Source organism: Akanthomyces muscarius, chromosome 1 (genome assembly GCF_028009165.1).
Source record: "Akanthomyces muscarius strain Ve6 chromosome 1, whole genome shotgun sequence".
NCBI lineage: Eukaryota > Fungi > Ascomycota > Sordariomycetes > Hypocreales > Cordycipitaceae > Akanthomyces > Akanthomyces muscarius.
Window position 1 is genome coordinate 1,737,839 of NC_079241.1, and position 22,666 is coordinate 1,760,504.

Genomic DNA, 22,666 nt, shown 5'->3' on the forward strand with positions numbered 1-22,666 from the left:
TGTCAGGAGTGTATCGTCAACCACGGGGCAGTAACTAGCTAGGGCAAAGAGCTGCATTCTTAGTCAGAGCTGGAAATACGAGATGTGATGGTCTTTTCTGTGTGGTGCAAACAAGCTTGACGTGGATCGACAGTTGGCAGTTGACAGTTGGCAGTTGACGGCGAGAAGGGTGCCTGGGCATCTGACGAGCCGCAGCCAGGGATATTGTAACTGGCCATCCGTGGTTGACGGCGCCGGGGTGTTGGGTGTCTAATCTTTTCCAAACATGACCTCACATGTATCGATCTGCCTTCTAAAGTTCCTGGTGATGCGTTTGCCGGGCCTGGCCAGGGCTTGGCGACGGAAATCTCCTTTCTGCTTCGGAGGCTTCCATTTAGCTTGGCATCGGGTATGAGACGGGAAGGGCTTTTTGCAATATATGTGCAGGTGTTGGGCGTGGCATTTCTGCAGCCGCCCCAATCGGCATCAAGTCACGATAGTGTTGTTGAATAATGCCTGCATGGATCCAGGATCGTCGCAATATTTTTTCAGCTGCTGGGGGGCTTGCATCGATGCAGGTTGATGTTCAGGGTTTTTGGATGGACAGCCGCAGATGGTGGAGAAGGGCCGTAAATAAAGGGTTCTTGTGCTTTTCAACGATATGCTGTCGATTATCAGGCGATGGGCGTACTAAGCGAGAGCAACGTTGTAAGAGTGAGGCCGCCAGATGTGGCGATACCCACTGGACGGTGCAGAAGACCCAAGAGTGAGTTTGCCGCAGCGGTGGCAGGTGCGCTTTACAGTGCCTGCAGGGCCAAGCGGACAGTTCCAGACGCCACCACTGCACTGTACATAGGTAGTTTAGGTACCTAGGTAGGTAGTAGGTAGGTAGCTGCCCCCCTGTATTTACCGGCACTGCGCTGCATTCTGGTGGCGGTAGTGCCCTGTATCCGTACCAGTGTTTCAGTGTCGGCCATCCATCCACTGGAAATTGACACGCCCCAAAGACCTTGTCGGCCAGAGTGCCAGCCAACCAGCGCAGCCACCGACTTCCCTCTGCCCGCTAAACACCCCACCGTTTAGTGGCCATTAGCGGCCCGCTCAGCCAGCTTTAGCTGCATGCAGCCTCGCCTACTATCAGTGTTCAAGCCACCACCTTGCCTCACCTCACAGAGGTCCAGAGCAATGCTACTTACCTACTCAATCTTACTGGCAGCCACTGCCAACGACTGACACAGCCTCCCAAGCCTCGCCCACCACAACGCACCACAGCCTTGGACGCATCCCACCTAGTTTTGCTTTGCTGCTCTCTTCGAGCTCTTTCTTATTTCTTTTGGGTAGGTCCCTAGCCATTGGCCCGCTACCCTGCCAGTCTGCCATTGACAATCCGTCAGACCCCTGCCAGCACTAATCTAGTCTCTTCGCTCCCAACCAGAACTTCTCCCACCAAAGCCACGATAGGCATTTGAACCAAGGCAATTAAAAAAGAAAGCGAGAGCCAATGCTGCCCGACTACACACGATAAGCAGGAGCAAACAACTCTGCAGCTTCGGTGGGGGTTTGTGGTCCATCTGCCAGCTGCCCCTCGAAACGGAAATCGCACACCACCGACCACAGCCCACCAGACAGACCAACGACGGCTAGCCGCACCACTTCCATACTCTCGGATCGTCAAGCGTCCCCCCTCCCTCTTTGCAACTCGCGAAACTCGTCCACAATTTTTTAAATAATCTCCGAATATTATACAGCACGAAACGCCCTATCTTTGCACATCTATGAGCCCCTCCGGCGCCTCTCACTCCGTCACCATCGCTTGGCCCCAGATCCTCCCGTCGACGCTCACCTTCTGCGCATGAGCACGCGTCCGCGGCTCTGCGCTCGACGTCGCCGCCCATGCCGCTCGCCGCCGCAGATTCGCACCACGGCGGCGGCAGCAGCAGCAGCAATCCCATCGCCGGCGCCCCCTCCGATGACGATCCCGCCGCGGCTGCTGCTGCGACGGCGGCGGCTCCCAGCAAGCGGCCGTCGTCATCGCGAGTAGCTGCTGGTGCTGCCGCCGCCGAAGCCGACCCTGCTGATGCTGCTGCCGATGCCCGCGCGACAACACCAACGGCCGCACCTCGGTCCGGTGATACCCAAGACAATGCAGCTGCCTTTGCGCCCTCGATTCCCAGACCTGCTGCGCCGCCTTCCGTCCACTCCTCGACCTCGAATACTTCCACGTCACGCACATCCGCTCTCTTGTCTCGCCTCAATCTGCCCTCTTTTACCAGACGCTCCCGCAGTCGCAACGTAATCGACTTCCATATCCGACCTGACGAACCGCACAAGACCTACAGCGCCGGCGATACCGTCCGCGGCCACGTCAACATTGCCGTGCTCAAGCCGATCCGCATCACCCATCTCGTCGTCGCCCTTCACGGCTACATTCACGTTTTCAAGGATGCTTCCGCCAAAGCCAAGGCGAGTGGCCTCCCGGTAGCGCCGCGTGGCGGCGTCTCGGAGCTTCCTCAGTACCACGGCAATGGCCTCGCCAGTCTCTTCCAAGATGAGCAAGTTCTCGCCGGCGAGGGCAGGCTCGAGGCTGGGCGCTACGAATTTGGCTTTGAGCTCATATTCCCAGACATTGGCCTGCCCAGCAGCATTGATGTATGACACCAGCATTTCGGCACTCGGAAAGATTTTATCATTGACAAAACTCTCAGTTTGAACGCGGCACCGTATCGTACATGATTACAGCGACGCTGACAAGACCGACTGCCATTGCGCCAACTATGTCTTGCGACAAGCGTGTACTGCTTCTCGAAAAGATTGACATTGGTCATCTACCACCCCCGCGATCACGAACGATATTCCTTGAACCTATTTCAAAACGCACGCGGCGCAAACGATCAGCCATACTCGACAAGGCGCCCGCAGTCGTCCCGGAGCCGCCCTCCACCGGCGTGCCTAACGATCGTACCTCCGAAGCAAGCTCAGTAGACCGGACAGGGGCCGCCTCCGACTCGGTTCGTGATGGTGCGCATGCGGAAGCTAGTCGTCCTATCCAAATTGACATGAGAAGTGAAGTCAGCGGCGAAAGCGGTCGCAGCATCAGCACAGCTGTGAGCCGTAGCGACGTTACGCCACTGTCTCATGTATCTGCATTCAAGTCGCCTTCAAAGCAAAAGATTGTCGACAACAAGACCATTACCGCGACCATTGAACTGCTGAAGGGCGGCTGTCTTGCTGGCGACATGGTGTCGATTCGGGTATCTGTTCAGCACATTAAGCGCTTAAAGAGTTTGACGGGTGTGATTGTGACCCTATTTCGTCAGAGCAAAATTGACTCTGCACCACCTGCGTCACTATTTACTGGAAACGACTTCGAAGCTATTGGCGATGACGGGTACCCCAGGTCAAGAACGGGACTGGCTGGTTTGTCATTGTCGTCGACAGGTTCAACGAGCATGTTTCGCAAGGACTTGGACCAAAATACGGCGCCACTGATTATCGATCCTTCATCATTACATGCATCCGTCACATGCTCACTGAAGCTTCCAGATGACGCATTTCCCACAATACGAGGCGTTCCTGGCGCCATGGTCAGCTTCCGCTATCATATAGAAGTAATCGTCGACTTGGGTGGCAAGCTCTCCGGTCAAATGCTCCAAGGCGGGCAGCAATCAACAAACCGCTTGGGCCAGTACATGACGTCTGGCGCAGATAATTCATATGGCCCCAGAGTGGCCACAAACATCATTGACACAACTCCCCTGCGGCGGCAAAAAGGCGTCGTATCAGTATCTATGGAAACCGTGGTAGGCACTGTCGACAGCTCTCGCCGGCGGAAGCCTCTTCGGATATCGCCCCGCCACCAAACACCGCGTGTGCCGGAAAGCGACGAGGATGACATTATTCGCGCCGAGCTCAATGAACGACCAGCGCTCGTCGCCTCTTCCGCTATATATACATCACCACCTCTGAACGACCGCCACTACGCTTCACAACCGCCGCTATTACATCCCTCACGAGCCAATTCTGGCCCTTCAGGCCCGCCCCAGCCTGATTATCACTCGCACAGTCACCTAAATGGGCACTCGCGCGAGGCAGCCCCTGCATACATCCCGCAGCCGCAAATGCCCGACTCGAGCAACATGACGGACAAGGAACGCATACGCCAGGCAGAAACGCGCCTGTTGCCGAGCCAGCCTGCCGCAGCCGGCGCGTCCTCGTCTACCTCGGTGCCAGACGACGACAATATATACGATGCGCAGGAGCCCCCGCGTCAGCCACCCTCTGCCGGGCCATCAGCGCCTACGGAAGATGAAGCGGTTGCGGGACCGTCTGCACCGAGCGAGGATGCTCTGGACGGTTCGTCGGCGTATCCAGTGGAAGACAAGCAAGAGCTCGAGCGTCAGCGCCTCATTCACGAAGCGAGCGCGCCGCCAGAATTTCCGGATGACATGGAACGGTCCAACGACCCGAGCCCTGCGACAGAGACGGATGTTGAGCCCAGCGCGCCGATGCTCGACGAGGACGCGGAGGAGCTGGCGGGTTATGGCGTCGGCGGTCCGTCGAACTCTGCGGGTCCGTCGGGAAGCCACAGTCACCGACCAAACGGCGAGCAGCTTCCAGCTTATCAGCGGTGATTCTGTCGTTTTACATCTCGGCGCGAGCGCGTTTTATCTTCCTCTTGGGTTTTCTTCTCTGATACCATTTACACGCACGTAAACACGGCTCCATTCTCTTTTTGTTATATTCAGCTTCATTTTTCATGGCAAGAGAATTGGTTCGCGGCAATCAATATTTGGGCATTGGCGTCTTTTGTTTTTAGAACTTTGAAAAGATGCATGGGATTCTTTTTTTCTTTTTCCAACGGGGGAGTTGCGGATGGGGTCTAGGAGAACTCAGTCTTCTTTTCTGTACATGCGTAGTCGACCTATATAGTATGGAATCCTTGTACATTTATTAGATGTAATATGCGAGTTGACAACTCTCTCCCTCTTTTTTCCCCCTCTTTTTTTTGGCAGCGAGTAGAAGTAGAAATATCGAGTTTCCAGTTGAATCATAGATGCTTTATCAAATTCTGACGCAGTCGCAAATCTATATGCCTTGAGATGATTATTGTTACATGTTCCCCTCTCTTCTTTTTCCACAATCCAACAGCAGCACCAATGCCCAGCACCTGATCAACCCCCGCTAGTGCTCCAGTACAATCGGCTTGCCCGGCTCCCAGTTATCCAAGCTCTCCCTGATATTCACCCAGTACCGCATCCGGACGGCCTCCTTCTTGGCCGCCTCGACGTCGTCGTCGCGAAACGCCCTCTCCAGCGCCTCCTCGCCCTTGGCGATCCTGTCCTCGTTCTGCTCGCGCAGGCCCGCGAGGTCCTCCTCGCGCGCCGCGTCCTCAATCTCCTCCCGCGCCTCGAGCACCACCATGAGCAGCGCGGGCTCGTCGACCTTGAGCCGCTCGTCGTTGGCGACGTCGACGCCCCGCAGGGACAGCAGGTACTGCGCGCGCAGCAGCGGGTTGGCGAGCGTCTTGTACGCCTCGTTGATGAGCGCCGAGAGGCCCTCGGCGCGCGCCTTGGCGGCGCCGGGCGGGTGCATGTCCGGGTGCGCGCGGGCCTGCAGCTGCAGGAACTCGCGGCGCAGGGCGCGCGTGTCGATGGGGAAGCGGCCCTGCGGCGGCGGGCCGAGGGGCAGGGTCGACGGGAAGAGGTCGTAGTGCGTCGACGGAGCCGCCGGCGGGGGCTGGTCGGAGGTATCGGCGCGGCGCGGCGTCTGCTGGGAGAAGCGTTGGCGGTGCGAGGCCGACGGGACTGCTGCCGCGATACGCTGGTTCATGCTGCGAGGTGTTTGGACGAGGGGTGCGGCATCGCGCGTTGTTGTCGTGAAGCGCGCGGTGAGCGCCGTGGAGGCGTGGCAGCGTGCGCATCGCCGGGCAGGGGCGGATGCGCCGCGCAGGACGGCCGCAGCAGAAGAGCGCATGCTGGCGGGTCAAGACCGAGCCAATTCGAGTTGATGTACCCTGCGTATCGATTCAATGATTGTCTTGCGCGTCTCGCGAAACAACCAGCACCATGTAGGCTATAGAAAGCTGTGTATGTAGGTGGACGAGATGCCGTTGTGTGAAATGACGTCGGAGAGGAAGCTCGGGGAAAAATTCAGTGGGCCGTGTCTTTTACGCCTAAAAGTGGCAAGCCGCGGCGAAGCTTACCTCGGACGCTGGAAGCTGGAGGCTGGAAGCTGAACGGGGAGCAGTCCGCTACAAACAGCCACTGTAAAGCCATTTTCCCCCACGCAACAGGTGTGCTGATTTCCCGCCAATCAAGCGCCCTCCGAAAGCAACCTACCTCGAAACCGGCGCCCCGGACATCGGCAATTGAAAAAGGATCAATCTTTCCTCATTCAACATTGGCGATTGCATCCGTCGCTTTTAATCTCCCTCATTCTTCATTCTTTCCGATTCTTCGTTTTCGTCTTTTAAAGAATTATTTACGCCTGCGCCAGCCGTTTGAACTGTTCCGTTTGCCCGTTGCGCATTTGCAGTCACCGGAGCTCAAACGACACCTCACCTCCGGCATCACCGTCCGGCGGCGCCCTCTGTACAACCTCCAGCCCAGCTACATAATACCCAACGACATCGACATCATGGCCCGTGAGCTTGACGCGGCTGAAGGTAGGAAACAAAAAATACCCAGCAGTCTCTTCATGTCAGAGAATGCTAACGCTCACAGTCGCCCGCCACAACACGCCCGAGAGCTGCTGGGTCATTCTCTACGGCAAGGTCTACGATGTCACCTCCTTCCTGACCTCCCACCCGGGCGGCTCCAAGATCATCCTGGCCCTCGCCGGCCAGGACGCCACCGAGGACTACGACCCCGTGCACCCGCCCGGCACCCTCGAGGAGAACCTCAGCCCCGACGCCGTCCTCGGCACCGTGTCCGCCGAGAGTCTGGCAAAGCTGCAGGCCGCTTCGCAACCTCCGTCGTCACAGCCCTCGCCACCGGCGCCCGCGGCAGCAAAAAGCGAACCGGAACCCCTGCTCCCCGTCCAGGCCCTCCTCAACCTCGACGACATTGAAAAGGAAGCCACCAAGCGCATCTCCGCGCGCGCCTGGGCCTACTACTACTCCGCCTCCGACGACCAGATCAGCAAGGTGCGCAACAGCGACGTCTACCGGGATATCAGCATGCGCCAGCGCGTCCTCGTCGACGTAAAGTCCAACGACCAGTCCACGTCCTTCCTCGGACACAAGGTCGACACGCCCGTCTTCGTCGCCCCCGCGGCCATGGCCCGTCTCGCGCACCCAGACGGCGAGCAGGCCATTGCGCGCGCCGCCCACCACTTTGGCGCCATGATGATTGTCTCCAACAACGCCTCCATGACGCCAGAGCAAATCGTCGCCGACGCGCCGCCGGGCCAGCTGTTTGGCTGGCAGATTTACGTGCAGGACGGCCGGGCCAAGAGCGCCGCGATGCTCCGACGCATCAACGCCATGCCGGAGCACTACAAGTTCATCTGCCTGACGCTCGACGCGCCGACCCCGGGCAAGCGCGAGCTCGACGAGCGCGGCAACCTCGACAAGACGGTGCGCGTCGAAGCCGCCGGCAACCCGGACATGGAGAAGCGGCCCGGCGGCGGCGGCGTCGGCCAGCAGCTCTTCTTCGGCACCGCCGCGGACCTGACGTGGGAGACGACGCTGCCGTGGCTGGCCGAGCACACGGACCTGCCCATTGTGCTCAAGGGCGTGCAGACGCACGAGGATGCCTACCTCGCGATGCGGCACCACCCCCAGGTCAAGGCCATCATCCTGTCGAATCATGGAGGACGCGCGTGCGACACGGCGCCTCCTCCGATACATACGCTGCTCGAGATTCGCAAGTACTGCCCCGAGGTTCTCAGCAGGCTCGAGGTCTGGATCGACGGCGGCATCCGGCGCGGCACCGACGTCGTCAAGGCCCTGTGCCTGGGTGCTCGTGGCGTGGGTGTTGGCCGCGGGCCGCTGTATGGCCTGGGCGCCGGCGGCCAAGCTGGCGTGGAACGCATGTTTGAGAGTAAGTCTTCTTCCGTTGGCAATATCCGTTTCATTTTCGCGCATCGTCGTCTTTATTGTCGCATGATGCAATAGCGGCTGGCGTCTTAATACCCCTGCGTTCAGTGCGAACCTGCGGGGCGGCATGCCAGCATTCGCTATGGCAATATGTGCCTGGCGAAGTATCAATGTAGACTGCGCTAACACTTTGTGCCTTGAACCAGTCCTGCAAGCCGAGATTGCAACTGCAATGCGCTTAATAGGTGCCAGCACCATTTCTGACCTTCGCCCAAGCTGTGTAAGTAAACTCCTGCTCCTCTTCTTTCATGTTCTCTCTTTTCCTCCCTCCATATCCCGCTCAAGCTGCACGATTACTTCATGATGCCTTGGCTTGCATTACGCCGTCAGTCTGAAACAAGGCGTTGCGAAAGGAAATGCTGATAGTCGGTACTGCACCGACTTGAGCAATTTTTCACAGTGACCCTACCCCCGCAAGTCCCCAGATATCAGGGCGATCTTCCCTATAGGGACCACCTTCAACATTCATGTTGTACCTCGCTAACAGCCCGTCTTAGCTCAATACGCGACGTGTAGAGAGGGACATATATGACGGGGAGCCTGGACTAGACCGCCAAGGGCTGTGGACAAAGTCAAAACTGTAACAAGGCGTAATACGCAGGGGAGAGTAAGATTGATGCGTAGTCTGGCGTTTACGAGGCATGCCTCGGCTCGATGCGTATGTAAATAGTTGGTTGCAAGCCGTAGATGCGGGGTTGCGAAGCTAGGCTGAGTGGCGTCTTGCCTGTAATTTAAATCGAACCAAGCGACTGTACATCGTTTGCACGAGCTTGTTGCGTTTTAACCCGAGTTGCTGTAGTTGTCAATGTGCCAGATGAAACAAAAGAGGCACAATGGAAAATCGACATTGCTGTCCCGACATCTGGGAAACTTGAGACATTCTGCATGTGAAATCGACCCGGCCACTGCGCCGCCATGCAGGCGAAATGGGATGACTGCCTCTTTGGGCTGCAACGCCGTTGGAGCCAAGCAGCATGCATGCAAGCAGCCACCACGCATTAGTTATGTCGATGCACTGGCAGGTTTTGCCCGCGCGTGGCGCTGAGCCTCGGGGAATCCATGCCTGTACGAGTACGCGGGTTGGCGGGCTAGTGGGTTGGCGGGGAAGAGACGGGCTCAAGTAAACAGCTGGCTTGCATCCCTCTTCAGCGCCACACCGTCTGTAAAACAAGGGACGTTCCGTGGTGCGATAACAATGAAAGTGATCAGCAAGTCCCAGCGCAAATTCGGGTTGGTCCAGGGCGAGTTCGCGCCACGGTACATGGGGTTGACCGTGTGTTCGACGTCGCTGCGTGTTCGATCATCTTACCCCAAACATTTGCCCGCGGCGTGATGACCGACGTCGCCTGATCCCTTTATGCTTTGAAGGGCGGAGGGCCAAGGACAGCCAAGACGGCGCGCTGTCCAGACTGAACTGGACTCTGCCAGCCTGAAGCAAGTGTTTGTTAGTCGACGCCACAGCGTGGGCAGGGCCCCTAGCTCGATGACAACACATGCAGGAATTTTAAATGACTGCCAGAGCCATTTAGTATAGGCTGGCGTCAGGTACAGGCGTACAGAAGTGATTTGGTTGCACTGGAATGGTTTGCTCTCAGAAAGGAGCGCTGTTCGTGGAAGGCTTTGCGAGAGTCCCGATTGGTTGACTGCGTGTTACTTGCTGTGTGTGGCTGCACGGGTTCAGCATCTCATTTTTCCGGGCGTGCCGATGCAGAAAGTGATGGATGCATCCTCGTGTTCTGCAAGCTGTGTAAAGCTGAGGGTCTTGTGCTTGTATGGGCAAGAACAAGGGCGCTGTTGCATTTGACTTTGGAGCCATCACCCACTGACGGAAAAGGTGATGCCTCGAGTAGCCCACCGGGCGAGGCTCGCGTCCCGGGTTGACATTTCAGTCAGCATAATATTGACGCCACAGCTCAGCTTGGCGAAGGGCACAGCTGGACATGCCATTGGCAGAAGTGGCCGTAGGGACTGAATCGTGCTGCCTGCGAGAGTTGTGGTATTTCCATCACGACGAGACCGCCTGTGCCGTGGCCCAGCAGACAAGGTTTGGCTCTTCGCTGCTGGCACTAGTTAGTGTCAAGGTAGTTTTACGTAGTTTTGCATTTGCGCGCAGACGGAAGCAATGACTAGTTGCAGACTTCTGAGTCGCAAACAGAGGCTAGGATCGTATGAATGTACCAAAGCTGGCGGCCGATTGGCTCCCTGGCCAAAGCGGCAGATCCAATGGTTGCAAGTCGCACGAGCCAGATGAGATGTGCCCAGCATCGTTGCGTTCTGGTGCCCGTCGAGTCCAAGCGTTTGGAAATTGATCATTCAGGGACTCGAAGAGCAATGCGGCCAAAGCACGATCATCCATTGTGGACGGCAGACTGTACGAGCTGGACAGGTGATTGGTACGGGAGTCATGGTCTGCACCACTTGGGGTTGCGTTGCAATTAGCCTGGCGGGTCAGCGCATGGCCGAGCCCCATAGAGGGGCGACCGATTGCCTTTTCCTGAATATTGGTCCGCGATGGAGCCAGAGGGGCAGGGGGAGGCCAGAAACAGACGTCGAACAGAGTTTTCTGGTGTTTCTGGTGGAAGGGCTGCACTAGGCTGGTCGACATCGACGCGGTGCGGAAGCGTGTGAGGTGACGATTCTTGTTTAGAACGAGCATGAAATATGGGAAATGGTGTTTCAGGGAAAGCCGGAAGATGCGTTGACATTGGCGTGCCGCTGATGCAAGTACCAATGTTGGTGGAAGGACAATGTCCCGAATTTTTGGCCTGTGGACTGGCCGGCAGCGAGTGGCAGCGACTGAGGTCTGACAGATGCTGGACCTGGTTGCTGGGTTGGTTCACGCTGGCTCACTGGAATTGCCCATTTCGTTGCACCAGGGCTGGGGATGAGTGACAGGCACCGACGGAGGCTGATACAATGGATCAGCGTCAGATGTTTAAAAAAAAATTACATGAATTTGCAGGAAAGAAGAATTGCTCGGGCCGTTGCATTTGGTCGAGATGCGGCCTTGTGACTACTCAATTGATGGGGCTTTCGACACTCCAGTAGAACAAGTGCCAGAATATGCCCAGAAAGCAGCAGATGTCGAAAAACTGGCAATCACCCAAATTTGCTTGCGAATTTACAGAACCCTCTCCGCGATATGGTTCGAGTAACCTTACCTCGGAACCGGGATGATTTTCGCGGCACCCCACCGTTGTAATAAGATGAGGCTCGTGAGTCGTATGTTGCTTGCAGCCCCGGGGGGAGGGGGTCGGTGGTGCTGCAGATGTCACTATAGCGCGCTATAATCTGCTACCTCTATAATAGCGTCGTGGTATGCTTCCCACTTGCAAGGGCGACATGAGGCTCTGGAGCGCTCTGGTGTCACGGCAGCACCAGCAGGTTACAATGCGCCACGGGCCGTAATGCGTGGCAGCACAGAGGCCGCACCACCCGGATGAGGCACTAGCTGCGTCTGACAAGAAATACCGAGTTGACCGTCCAATACTGCCTGTTGCAGACGGCTCTGGCCAGTGGCGATTCAAAAGGTCGCGTGCCGCTGGTCCAGTAAGCTGAGAGCGAATGCCTGACTCGGACAGGCCGAGCTGCGCTACACCAACCCACCGCCTGTCACTGGCCAAGCACCACCAAGCTCCGTCCGCCGGCGCTCCTCCAGAGTTCCAGGCTCGCTGCCCCAGGGGGAAAGGGAAGATTCTGGGTAAGGTGACGGTCGAAAAATGAGGGCCGGACAGAGATTTTTTTGGTCCTGGGGCCGCATTATAGCGCAGTGGCTATAGCATCCACTGGCTGGTGACTGGTCTCTCCTCTTCTCGCCGCAGACTTGATCCCTCCTTGAGACGAGCTCGAAAAGAGATGCCAAAAAAAAACTTGATGATGCCCAGGAATTGGGGTAGTGTAAATCTAGCCGTCAATTTCACGTGCGTAGAGTGGTTCGAGACAAGCCAGCCAGCCAGCCATCCATCACAAGCAGCCGAGGCGTACGCGCCGCCCGCCGCCGCCGACTTTTAGTGCGCGCCATCTGGGGCCAGGCTAATGGTCTCCCTGGAGCCGTGGCTGCATGGGATTCTGTTTTTAGTCAACTTTCTGCACTGGGAAGAATATCCCATGCCTGCTGGATAGGGATTGGGGAGTCAAGTTTGGGGTGAAGCCCCTGGCACATCTGCGGTGGTGGATGCCGCAGGGATGCTGATGCGCTAGGGCTACCCAGGCGGTGCGGGGAGTCTGGGGAGTGGCCCAGTGGCGTGAGTGGCCGTGGGTGGGCAGAGTGGGTGACTGACTCTAATTACAGGGCATCCAGCCACTAAAAGACGGAGGAACTGAGTTCAGCACCTGCTCGGTCGGTCGGGTCTCTGCGCTCACTCGGGCTAGCACCAGCCAGCATCACGCTAGCGGGCCACCACCACGGCCCAAATGTACCAAAAGAGAGTGGCGTCTGGTCTGGCTTGGGCTGGTGTTGTTAGTCTTTTATTCCTTTTTTTTTTTTTTTTTTTTTTTTTTCCTCTTGCCCAAGGAGGCCAGCACTGCGGTGGTTGCGCGTTCCGTTGCGAACAAGGTGGTATCGTAGATGGATGGGCATGTCTGAGAATCGAGGGCCACGTACCTGACTGAGGGCTCTCTAACCATACTCAGCACTACCGATATGCTTCCAACTTGCCCTCTGAAAAGAATAACTGCGAGCACTGCGAGACTCGCCACGCCGCCCTTCCGGCCGAGTTGGTGTGTCTCTCCGTCCTAATTACACTAGCTCGCTGGTGGCGTCCAAATCCTGCCCGGCGTCGACACAAGCACGAGATGCAGCGCCCAGTCAGCTTTTAAAAAAATAACAAAAAAAAAACCTTTGACAACCGGACTGTGGGGCACAGCAGCGCCGAGGAGCGCCCAGGGTCCATTTCCTTGCGTACCAGTAGACTGTTAGTCTGTTCCCCAGGCCAGCTGCCACTCTGATACTTCCTGCCAGGCAGGTACCTCCGCTCGCTCCTCTGCTCACAAGCTAAACCCGCGACATGGCGCTCGCACTCCTAATTACTTAAACACTAGCCGATCGCCATCATCTGATTGACCCTCCTTCTCGCCCTTTTTCCTTCCCTTCTTTTCTGCAGTTGGAGTTGCTTCATTCTTTCGTCGCCCGATCTCGAACCCCAGTCTCCTCCCTGTCGCGTCGACCTACAACCTCCATCTCACCCCCTTGCCTAATCACCGTGTCTACCGTCAACACAGATTAGCACACGCGCAATTCACCATGTCCGACAAGGAAGTTTCTTATTCCTCGCAGCCCGTCGCTGCCCCGGGTGGCAAGAAGGGTGCCATCAAGCGCCACTGCGCGCGCTTCTGGTGGCTGCATCTCATCGTCTTTGTCCTCGTTGCCGTATTTGTTATCCTAATGACGTGAGTTTACCTATCGCACTTCCGATTGCTTTTGTATGGTTTCCTTTGTCTCGAGCCTGCAAACCTCTGTTTCTTTTGCAAAACTACGGCGGTAGGGCTGCTGAGTCGGGGTCCTGGGGCAGCCGTCAACTCTGTTTTCTTGGCGCCCTCGTCCTCCACACTCGACTCGACGTCTGCAAATCCACGCCGAGGAAACCATGTGCCAGCATTCGACGTCGGCAATCCTGCGTCCGAATACCTGCTAACATGCCGCCTTAGCATCTTTGTCGCGGTGCCCAGAATCGCCCAGGACAAGATTAACCAGGCCAAGCTCGACATTGTCGCCGTCAAGATTAGCCAGGCCACCCCCGACTCGTACCAGATGACCATCAACTCGACCATCTCCACCGATGGCAGCGTCAAGGCCAACATTGACCCTTTCGCCGGCGACATGTACCTCGAGGACACGGACGACAAGACTCCCTTTGCCGTCCTCAACTTCCCCCCCACCAACGCCAACAAGCACTCCAAGGTCAATGTCGACCAGCACGTCGAGATCAAGAACATGGATGCCTTTAACAAGTTCAACACCTGGTTCGTCAACAACGAGACGCTCAAGATTGGCATCCAGGGCAAGACCAAGGTCCAGCCCAACGGCCTCAGCAAAAAGTACGACGTCACCTTTCACAAGGTCCTCGAGGTCAAGGGCCTCAACCTCTTCAAGGGCATGAAGGTCACTGATCCCCGCGTCGAGCTCACCGTCGACAACGGCACCGACCCCAACTTCCGCAACTTTTACGCCACGGCCGAGCTGCCCAACCCCTCGCACTTTTCCCTCGACATTGGCAATGCCACCTTTGACAACTTCTTCCTCGGCACGAACCTCGGCAAGCTGTACATCAACGACCTCTCCCTTGTCCCCGGCAGCAACACTGTCAATGTCACGGGAAGCCTCAACCAGGGCCAGATTATCGTCCTTGCATCTGGCGCCAAGCCCTACTGCGAGACTGGCGTCGCTGATTTCAGCTTGATTGGCACCAACGTCACCCGCAACGGCGCCGAGATTCCTTATTTCCAGTACGCCTTGGCCCACGCCAACCAGACTGTCGAGCTCAACATTACCGACACCCTCTACCGCTCCAACATTCCCGCCTCAGTCAAGTGCTCATCTGGCGCTACCAAGTAATCTTGTGTACAATGTTTGATGTCGAGACGGTGGTATGCGAGTTTTAATATTTTAATAACTGGTCCAAGTGTAACGGCCTTTTTTTATTTTTCGCGCGCCTTTGATGTTGGAAACCAAAGAACCAGCGTTGCGCGGCGGGGTTTTTTCAAAGGGATAGTTTTTGAAGCGTCTGGCTTTTCAAGGGATAAGGCCCATTGTATATTTTGTTCCGCGCGTCGCTCTCACATTGACGAGCCATGGATGGCTGCAACGTGAACGGGCAGCGGCGCATTCTGATTAAGATACCTCGATTGCTAGTTGTGTCATGAATGGAATCTAATGGTGAATTCAATTTCATCAATCACATTAATCTTATCAATGTCGCCAATGTCGTCAATCTCGTGGGTATCGGGTCGTAGACGGGCCAATGTAGACGAGCCACTGTAAACGGCCAACGGTAGACATGGCTGTAAGATGTCTTCTATATAGTTGTCCACGTCCTTGCGACAGTTTCGTTATTGCCACCCACCTCTTCGCTTCTCCCCTTTACTCAGCCCCCCTCCCCCCGTCGTCGCCACCGCCGTCGTCGCCCCCGACACAAACTCCACGCCGCTTCGTCCCGGCGCCGCCCTCGCCGCCTCCCTCTCCTTGGCCACTTTGTCTCTGCCCTTCCTGAGCTTCTCGCGAAACGCCCACGCCGGGAAGGCGTCTGGACTCCACAGCTCCCCCGACAGCGTCGTCGTGTACTGCAGGCCCCTCTCCCCTCCGCCCGGCGGCGGGATGTCGACAAACTGCAGCAGCTTGTCCGTCAGCGCCGGGTTGCGCAGCGCCGACGACTGCTCGAGCTTGGCGTTGAAGTGGGTGCCCTTTCGCTTGAGGGACAGGAACTGCTCGAGCTTGGCGTTGGTGGTGCCGGAAGAGGGCGACGGCGAGCCCGGTGGGGAGGGGGGAATGTCGAAGTTGGGAACGGAGGGCAGGGTGAGGTCGTGGATGAGGGACCGGGTGGTGGTGTAGGGCGATGAAGGAGGGGGCGCGGCGGCGGGGGGGTTATGGTCGTCGGAGGACGGCTCGGGAAGAGAGATTGTGGTAGGTGTGTCCATGGGTGGGAGGGATGGGCCGAGTGCTGCGCCGCTGGGAGGGGGAAGCGCGGCGCCGGGGGCGGGTGTCTCTTGTGGTTGTGGCGGTTTGGCATTTGCTTTGCGACTGTTAGCTGATTCTTTACTCGGAGAACCTAGAGGGGTTGCTAATTGACTCACAAGGTGCAGGTTTTGGTGCCGTGGCTGTCGCGGGCTGTGATGGTTGTGATTGTGGTTGTGTCTGCTTGAACGGCGCGTTGGCAGAGTAGCTTCAGAGTTTTTGGCGCGTCAACGTACCTGTTGCGAGGGCGCGGGAGCCTGCATCTGAGGCTGCTCGTCGGCGCTGTCCTCGTCGCTGCTGGCGTAGCTGACCAAGCCGGCCATTTTATGAGATTGGGATGTGTGGCTGTGAGATGATGGTGATGAGGTGAAAGCTCAAAGCCTGTCGTTCTGGATAGTAGACTGTGGTGGTGTTTAAGTGGGGCTCGCACTGCACAGCAGCAGACGGCACGCAGCGAGCGTGTAACATGCTATACATTAATCACCAAGTAAAGATTCTAACCATATCAGAATTAAGGTAATGGAGCTGGACGCTTGGTTAAATTCAAGTACAGGAAGCGGGATTTTTACTCATGATTAGCTGGAGTATAGTGCTGTCGTTGCTGCCGTCGCTGTAGTTGCAGAGGACAGTTCAGGCCACCCTATTACTGTCTACACCAACCACAAAGGCATCACTGATTCAATGAACAACGGAGAGCGGGTCCATGGCAAGATACTTCGCTGGACGGACGTGCTGCTCGAAAACTGCAACTGCCCATACTGCTGTTGCTGCTGCCGTTGTACAAAATCTCACTGTCCGTTCTTCTGCGTCCAGGCCTGACGGGGGTGCATCCGGGCACTCGCAGCGCCGGGGACGGAGCACCACCGGAGGTGGCCGGCCGGAGTTCAGTGGCGAGGGGCGATCCTGACGGGATAAACGGGGGCCATGGAGACTGAAAAAGAGCAAGAGCTTGGCCAAGCAACTTTTCCGTGCAGGTGCCATTTAGATTGAGTAATTTGGTTTCTGAGCGTCGTCGGTTGCTGACTGCAGCTACCCAGAAAAGGCCTGGAAAAGCCGTGGTGAAATGATGCGCTGACACGGACGGACCCCCGAGGTGAGATTTTCGGCGCGCCATTTTTTTTTTCTTCTTGTCTGTGAATTTCATGCGACTTGGATGGTTTTGGACGTGATGCGATTTTCAGGCCCCGAGATTTTGGGTGCGCTGGTTGGTGCCTTGTGGTGCCTTGTGGTACCTTGCTGAATGTATTACCCATGCTACGTAGCATGTGGCCGGCAGCGCTGATCCGGGCGGATTTCAAGCAAAGGTCAACGGCGGTGCAGCTGCAGCGGACACCTTCACTGTAACTTGGATTGTCGTCTTGACCATGGACGCCTCGACAGCTGTTTCTTCTCAGGCTTCCGTAGCTGCACCAACAGTATCTACTCTGGGAAATATCATCCGCAGATAGAAACCGTTATTATTTTGTAATTTTAATGACCAGTCATCGCTAGCTGCCCTTTTGTGCTCTTCGTACTGGCTCCCCCTAGCATCGTCTCCATCGTCAGCCAAAACAGCTTCCGCTCCCCCGAGCCGGATGGGTCTCGTCGGCCCACCATGGACGGACCTCCCTCCATTGGTATCAGCAAGCTTGCTCGAATCGACCATTGTGCCGTGAGATATTACTAGAACCACCAAGCCCACTCTCGTCACTCATTTCCTTTTGATGCACTTGTTCCCTCCTCCTCCTCCTCTTCTTCCCTCTTTCCCATATTCTACGTTGCTTATTTTCTTCCATAACACACACGACTCTCTCGTTCCCAAACAGCAAGCATCTCCCCCACACTAGCTCTGTGCCTGGACTACCTACCTACCTAGACCGGACGAGGACGCCCGCGCTTCAACCGCAGCTACCCAGGAGCCGCCATCGTGCTACATCACATGGTCCAAGCCAGCCAGCGCCCGCTACGCATGTGACGCTAGACGACACAGGACGGAAAATCTGCTTCAATTCGCTTTCGAGGGAGGAAAGGCATTGGCTCTGTGTCGCTCTGTTTTCCGGCTCGCCCTCCTTTCGCCCAGCGTTCGCAGCTCGCGGCCCATCCCCCCACGACAAGAGGCGGCGCAAAAAAATCCTCACAGAAAACACCAGACCAACCACCATCATGACGGCCGCCACGCAGGCCATCACGCCTCCCGACCTCTCCACGCTCCTCACGCCCATCCTGCCCGCCCTGCCCCCCGCGGCCGCCTCCTCCGACCCCGCGCCCGGCATCCTACCCTTTCTCGCGCCCATCCTACGGCAGCGCGTGCAGATCCTCTCCTCCGCCTCGTCGGAGCCCTGGCTGCGGCTCCTCTGCTACGACGCCGCCAAGGCCCCGCGCCTCGCCGAGGTCGTCGCCGCGAGCAGCGGCGCCTTTGAGCCGCACCCCGTCTCGGGCGAGGTCGAGGTCGACTGGGCGCACGACGCCGAGACGCGCTTCCGCCGCGTCGACCGCGAGACGCTGCAGTGCCTGGTCGCGCTCGTCGAGACGGGGCTCGCCTTTCGCCTCGTGCACTGCACCGACGACCCGGACGGCGCCGCCGACGGCTGGCGCATCGGCGAGGTGACGGTCGCGGACAAGCCCGAGCCCTTTGCGCACTTTGGCGGCGGCAGTGCCGCGTCCGTGGCCGACGCCGAGCGTCTGTTCCAGGAGACGACGGCGGGGTCCAAGACAGGCAGCGCCACAGCCACCAAGTCGCTGACGCCGGCGCCCCCTGCTGACGAAGACGACGAAGACGACGACGGGTACTGGGACCGCTACGATGCGACGCCCGCGCGCACGCCGGCCAACAACCGCTCGCCCGCGCCGCCCACGGCCACCAACGGCGGCACCGGGCTGCACTATGGCCAGACAGCGGCCAACAACGACGAGGACGACTACTACGCGCAGTACGACGACGTCCAGCCCGCCATGGACGGCCACGACCCCGACGAGGAGGCCCACGCCGCGCAGCTCGACCCCCCCGCGAGCGGCCTCTCCCCGCTGGCGGAGCAGCTGCGCCGCGAGAGCTGGGAGGCCGTGAGCAAGCAGCAGCCCGCCGCCTCCTCGGGCGGCGCGCGCGACCGCAGCACCAGCTCCGCCGAGCGCATCCTGCTGCAGCACCCGCGGCCCGCGTCCAGCGCCGCCGCCTCGTCCAACGGCTCCGACACCGTCGCCAGGCTCGAGGCTGCTGCCGCCGCCGCTGGTGGCGGTGGCGGCGGAATGCAGGAGCAGTCCGAGTTTGGCGTCCGGCAGCACGTGTCGCGCAGCATCCGCAGCCTATTCCAGCTGTCCCGCAGCATGGGCATGGGCCGCGACGAGTTTGAGCAGATGGTCAAGACGGAGCTGGACGTGCTGGGCATGATGGAGGAGTAAAAGCAAGCAAGCAAAAAAAAGCATGTAGGGCCATGGCAGAGGACGTTTGTGGTTGGCATTTCTTCATAGTGGCGTTCTTTTTTTCTTTTTTTTTTGTCTCTCTCTGGGAATCGTTCAATCTCTGCATCTTGTGCATTCTGTCTGGAGTCGGCGCAACACTGTCAGCATCTTTGGGGGCATTATTTTGGTTTTTACGCTGGCTTGATTCCCAATAGCATTGTTTTTTTTTTATCTTGTCTCATTTACATGCATATAATACTGTACAGGGCATAGTTTCTTATCAAAACTCTCATCTTTTTTTTTTAAACCCTCCAGCAATTGTAATGATGCATGCGAGGCCATAGCCCGCGCATGGCACAAAGGCTCTTTGCCTGGCAGCCAGAGTGAGGTGACCAGTACAAATAGGACTTGGAAAAGAAATTTATTGCGTTACGATAGTGAGTGGCCAGGATGATTATGAACACAACTAGAAAAACATTTTGAAGCCCGTCTGTTCGAAAAAATAAACACGCTCTTCCTCGGGGTATCTTTAGGGTAGGTGGAGAATGCCAGCCAAAACAGCAGCTGAAAACCAAAAAACATCAAACTCCAGATATCGCCAAGCTATGGTTGCACCGTCAGTCTGTGGGTGACTTGAATATGTACATCGACAAGGACAAAACGTCCTCTCTCTCCTTAGGCAATGACCAGACTGTTCAGGGCCATCCGCGCAACCTCGAGAATTCGAAGGCATTTCCTGTCCTCTGGTTTGCAGCTGCGTGGCGTCATCATGTAGTGCGTGTGCGGCGGCAGCGTGCCCGCTGCCATGGAGGCATCGACCAGGTCGTGGCGCTTCTGGCTGCGCTCATCAAGAGCGGCCACGACATCGCTGAGGCCCATCATGGAGGGAGACCCGCTCGGACGGCTGGGCTGCTTCGCCTTGTCCCCGTAGACATCGAGCCGGATAATCACCAGCATGATCCGGCGCCATTCTTGCGGACCGAGATCTGTGTTGTCAAATTCCATCAGATCAGCCGGGAGCGCGCGGCCGCTGACGGCTTGATGCTCCCAGAGCCCACCCATTTCGCGCATGGAAAAGAAGATGCGACGGCCTTGCTGCATGGCTAGATTGCTTTCGCGGTCAATCATTTCAACAATGGCCGCGTAAGCGTTGCAGGCCGAAGGAACGAGCGTGGCGAGAAGCATCATGTTTTGGAAAGACTGCATAGGTGGCGCCTTGGAAATGTCCAAAAGGTTACAAGAGCACACTTTGCAATGAATGACACCTTGCGCGACTTTAGACGCATGCCGGGCAACGCGCATCGCTGCTGATATGTCTCTGGGGAGGTTGGCCATGGATTCAAGGGCCATGTAGAGGGAGGAGAGACATGGGCAGGACACGGAGGGAATAGGCTGCAAGACTTCGGTGGGGAAAAACTCTTTCGATCCTGGCTGCGTCGAGGCTCTTGTGTGACGAGGCGGAGGCGAGAAGGAGGGCTCTGAATTAAGGGGCGTGTGAGATCCGACAGAAAGATCTGGCGTCGCCCCAAAGGCGTCCTGGCTGTCATGCGGGGCGGAGGCAAAGGCCGGGTCGAGAAAGGACATGTCATTGTAGATGCCCATGCTGTCCTGTGCCATGGGCAATGCCCCGTGGAAGCCCTGAGTCGATGCGCATCCGGCTGGCGAGGCTGTCGTCATGGCGAGGTAGTAGCTCGGGAGGATGTCGAACAAGGCCATGTCAGGCGTGCCCGCCTGGTGATCCAGGAAGCCAAAGTTCTGGTCGCTGAATGATGGAGCCGGCGTTCCGCTCAGCTGAAAGGACCGAATCTCTGGTCCGGTAGAGTGGGCCGAAGAAGAGGCGCTGCGGCTTCGCTGAATGCCCGGCGATGGGCGGCGTCGCGAGGCTGGTGCTTGGGAGTCGGACTCGTCCGTGGCACGACGCTTGCGTGGCCTACCCATGGGCTTCTGAGGCGAGTAGTAGCAGGGAATGCCCTCACGTTTGCAGCGGGCGCAGCCATCGGCCTCCTTGGAGCAGGCGAGCTTGCGAGATCCTGCAGAGAGGAGAGTTTAGCATCTTGCGGCGGTAGCTGGACAACGACGGCTCGTCGGAAGCTCGGGCGGGACAGCAGCAGATGTTGAGGCAGGAAAGCATGATTGGGTGGGTGAGGCTACTTACGGCACTCGTCGCAGGCACGGTGTTTGGGGACGTCCCCAGAGGCGGCAGGTTTCGAGGAAGGCATCCCTTTGATTGTGGTGGGCGAAAACGGCATGAGAATGGTGTGGATGACAAGATACGTCCGGGCAGAGGCCGGAAAACAGTGTTGGGGTCAATCGAAAGAGGTGCTGCTGCTGGGGCTAACGAGGCTGCCAGTACGTTCCACGCTTGCCCAGTGTAGGGTAGTGCGCTGGGCGGTGACTCTTCTTCACCGAGCTAGTTTGCGGCAATTGTCTGGCGAGGCTTCGGGGCCGCGATGAAATTGGGCGTTCGCAAGAGCCTTGGCTGCTTTATATTGATAATTACTTCAAGACAGGAAAGAAAAAGGGAAAAAGATGGGAGGTGGGCTTTATATCCCGGCTCGAAAGATCCTGACGTGGCAGGCTGGTGCGCGGCGCCGAGATTGTTGATGGTGGGAGTCTGGTGGAGTGCACCCATACCTAGGTAGTGCATCGCTTCAAGGCATTGATAGGTTGCCTTGCCGGATATACAACTTGATAGAGTGGTGACGAGAATAGTAATTCTTTCTTCCCTGTTCACAAGGGGTGTAGTTTAGACATCTTCACCTTCACACCACCTACCAGGGGTGTCACTAATTCCGGGCGTGGGCTTGGGGGCGTCGGGGCGTTGACGGGCACCGACGCTGAGATACACTTGCTCTCTGAACCATAACTAAATACAGTGGAGGACTCGACAAGAGTAGCAATGGCCGGTAACAAGAAAGGTACCGCTCATTCGGGTGCAATGGGGTGGGGTTGAGTGGGTGTCCAGCTGCCGCCTCGATGCCATGTGCCAATCCCGCACCGCCCTGTGGGCGATACTGGTACTAAATGTGCAGTACTGACAGGCCAAGTGCCGTACCGACCACGCTAGCTGCGAATCTGAGAGAAGGACCGGGAACCTTGACGGAATACTACTAATATTACCTGCAAGGCCTAGTCAATACTTGGCTATGCTGGACGGGCAGAAAAGAACGAGGTCGGGAAAGAGCTGGGGCCCTGGAATCCACGCTCCATTGCTCGACAGCTCGACAGCTCGACAGCTCGACACCTAGACAATCACTAGAGATCAAGGCTCAACTCAAAACGAGCAACTCATCATCACGGTCCACAATAGGCGAAAAGAGGGGTGGCCGCTAGTTTTAGGGCTGCGTCCATCATCATTCGTGCAAGTGGGAGCTCAGTTGTCGTCAGTGTGTACAGAATAGCGACGTCGACATTGCGGTAATAAAAGAGAAGAGAAAACCTTTCGGGTGAGAATATACGATAATAGAGTTATCCCTCGCTTTATCCTAGCAGAAAAGAGGAAGCCTCGTGGTGGCCAGTAGACCCAGTTGGTGAAGAGGAGCTCT

General features: G+C 57.3%; 7 protein-coding genes across 7 annotated transcripts; 4 read left to right on the top strand and 3 right to left on the bottom strand.

The window, feature by feature from the left end:
* Positions 1–1,872: 1,872 nt before the first annotated feature.
* LMH87_005544 (uncharacterized protein) lies at positions 1,873–4,610 on the top strand (the record flags this gene model as incomplete). Its single annotated transcript, XM_056203281.1, has 2 exons — positions 1,873–2,628; positions 2,685–4,610. The coding sequence occupies 2 exons, from the start codon at positions 1,873–1,875 to the stop codon at positions 4,608–4,610; spliced, it is 2,682 nt and encodes an 893-aa protein (XP_056058755.1).
* Positions 4,611–5,160: 550 nt separating this feature from the next.
* On the bottom strand, positions 5,161–5,952 carry LMH87_005545 (uncharacterized protein; the record flags this gene model as incomplete). The annotated part of the gene is made up of 1 exon (XM_056203282.1): positions 5,161–5,952. One exon carries the CDS (start codon positions 5,950–5,952, stop codon positions 5,161–5,163), a length of 792 nt encoding a protein of 263 aa, XP_056058756.1.
* A 663-nt stretch (positions 5,953–6,615) lies between these two features.
* LMH87_005546 (uncharacterized protein) lies at positions 6,616–8,661 on the top strand (the record flags this gene model as incomplete). The annotated part of the gene is made up of 4 exons (XM_056203283.1): positions 6,616–6,643; positions 6,702–8,021; positions 8,224–8,297; positions 8,575–8,661. The coding sequence occupies 4 exons, from the start codon at positions 6,616–6,618 to the stop codon at positions 8,659–8,661; spliced, it is 1,509 nt and encodes a 502-aa protein (XP_056058757.1).
* Positions 8,662–13,319: 4,658 nt separating this feature from the next.
* On the top strand, positions 13,320–14,630 carry LMH87_005547 (uncharacterized protein; the record flags this gene model as incomplete). The annotated part of the gene is made up of 2 exons (XM_056203284.1): positions 13,320–13,465; positions 13,724–14,630. The coding sequence occupies 2 exons, from the start codon at positions 13,320–13,322 to the stop codon at positions 14,628–14,630; spliced, it is 1,053 nt and encodes a 350-aa protein (XP_056058758.1).
* A 494-nt stretch (positions 14,631–15,124) lies between these two features.
* Positions 15,125–16,069, bottom strand: LMH87_005548 (uncharacterized protein; the record flags this gene model as incomplete). Its single annotated transcript, XM_056203285.1, has 3 exons — positions 15,125–15,804; positions 15,866–15,929; positions 15,983–16,069. 3 exons carry the CDS (start codon positions 16,067–16,069, stop codon positions 15,125–15,127), a joined length of 831 nt encoding a protein of 276 aa, XP_056058759.1.
* A 1,819-nt stretch (positions 16,070–17,888) lies between these two features.
* Positions 17,889–19,121, top strand: LMH87_005549 (uncharacterized protein; the record flags this gene model as incomplete). The annotated part of the gene is made up of 1 exon (XM_056203286.1): positions 17,889–19,121. The coding sequence occupies one exon, from the start codon at positions 17,889–17,891 to the stop codon at positions 19,119–19,121; it is 1,233 nt and encodes a 410-aa protein (XP_056058760.1).
* Positions 19,122–19,796: 675 nt separating this feature from the next.
* LMH87_005550 (uncharacterized protein) lies at positions 19,797–21,370 on the bottom strand (the record flags this gene model as incomplete). Its single annotated transcript, XM_056203287.1, has 2 exons — positions 19,797–21,151; positions 21,277–21,370. The coding sequence occupies 2 exons, from the start codon at positions 21,368–21,370 to the stop codon at positions 19,797–19,799; spliced, it is 1,449 nt and encodes a 482-aa protein (XP_056058761.1).
* Between the last annotated feature and the right edge of the window lie 1,296 nt (positions 21,371–22,666).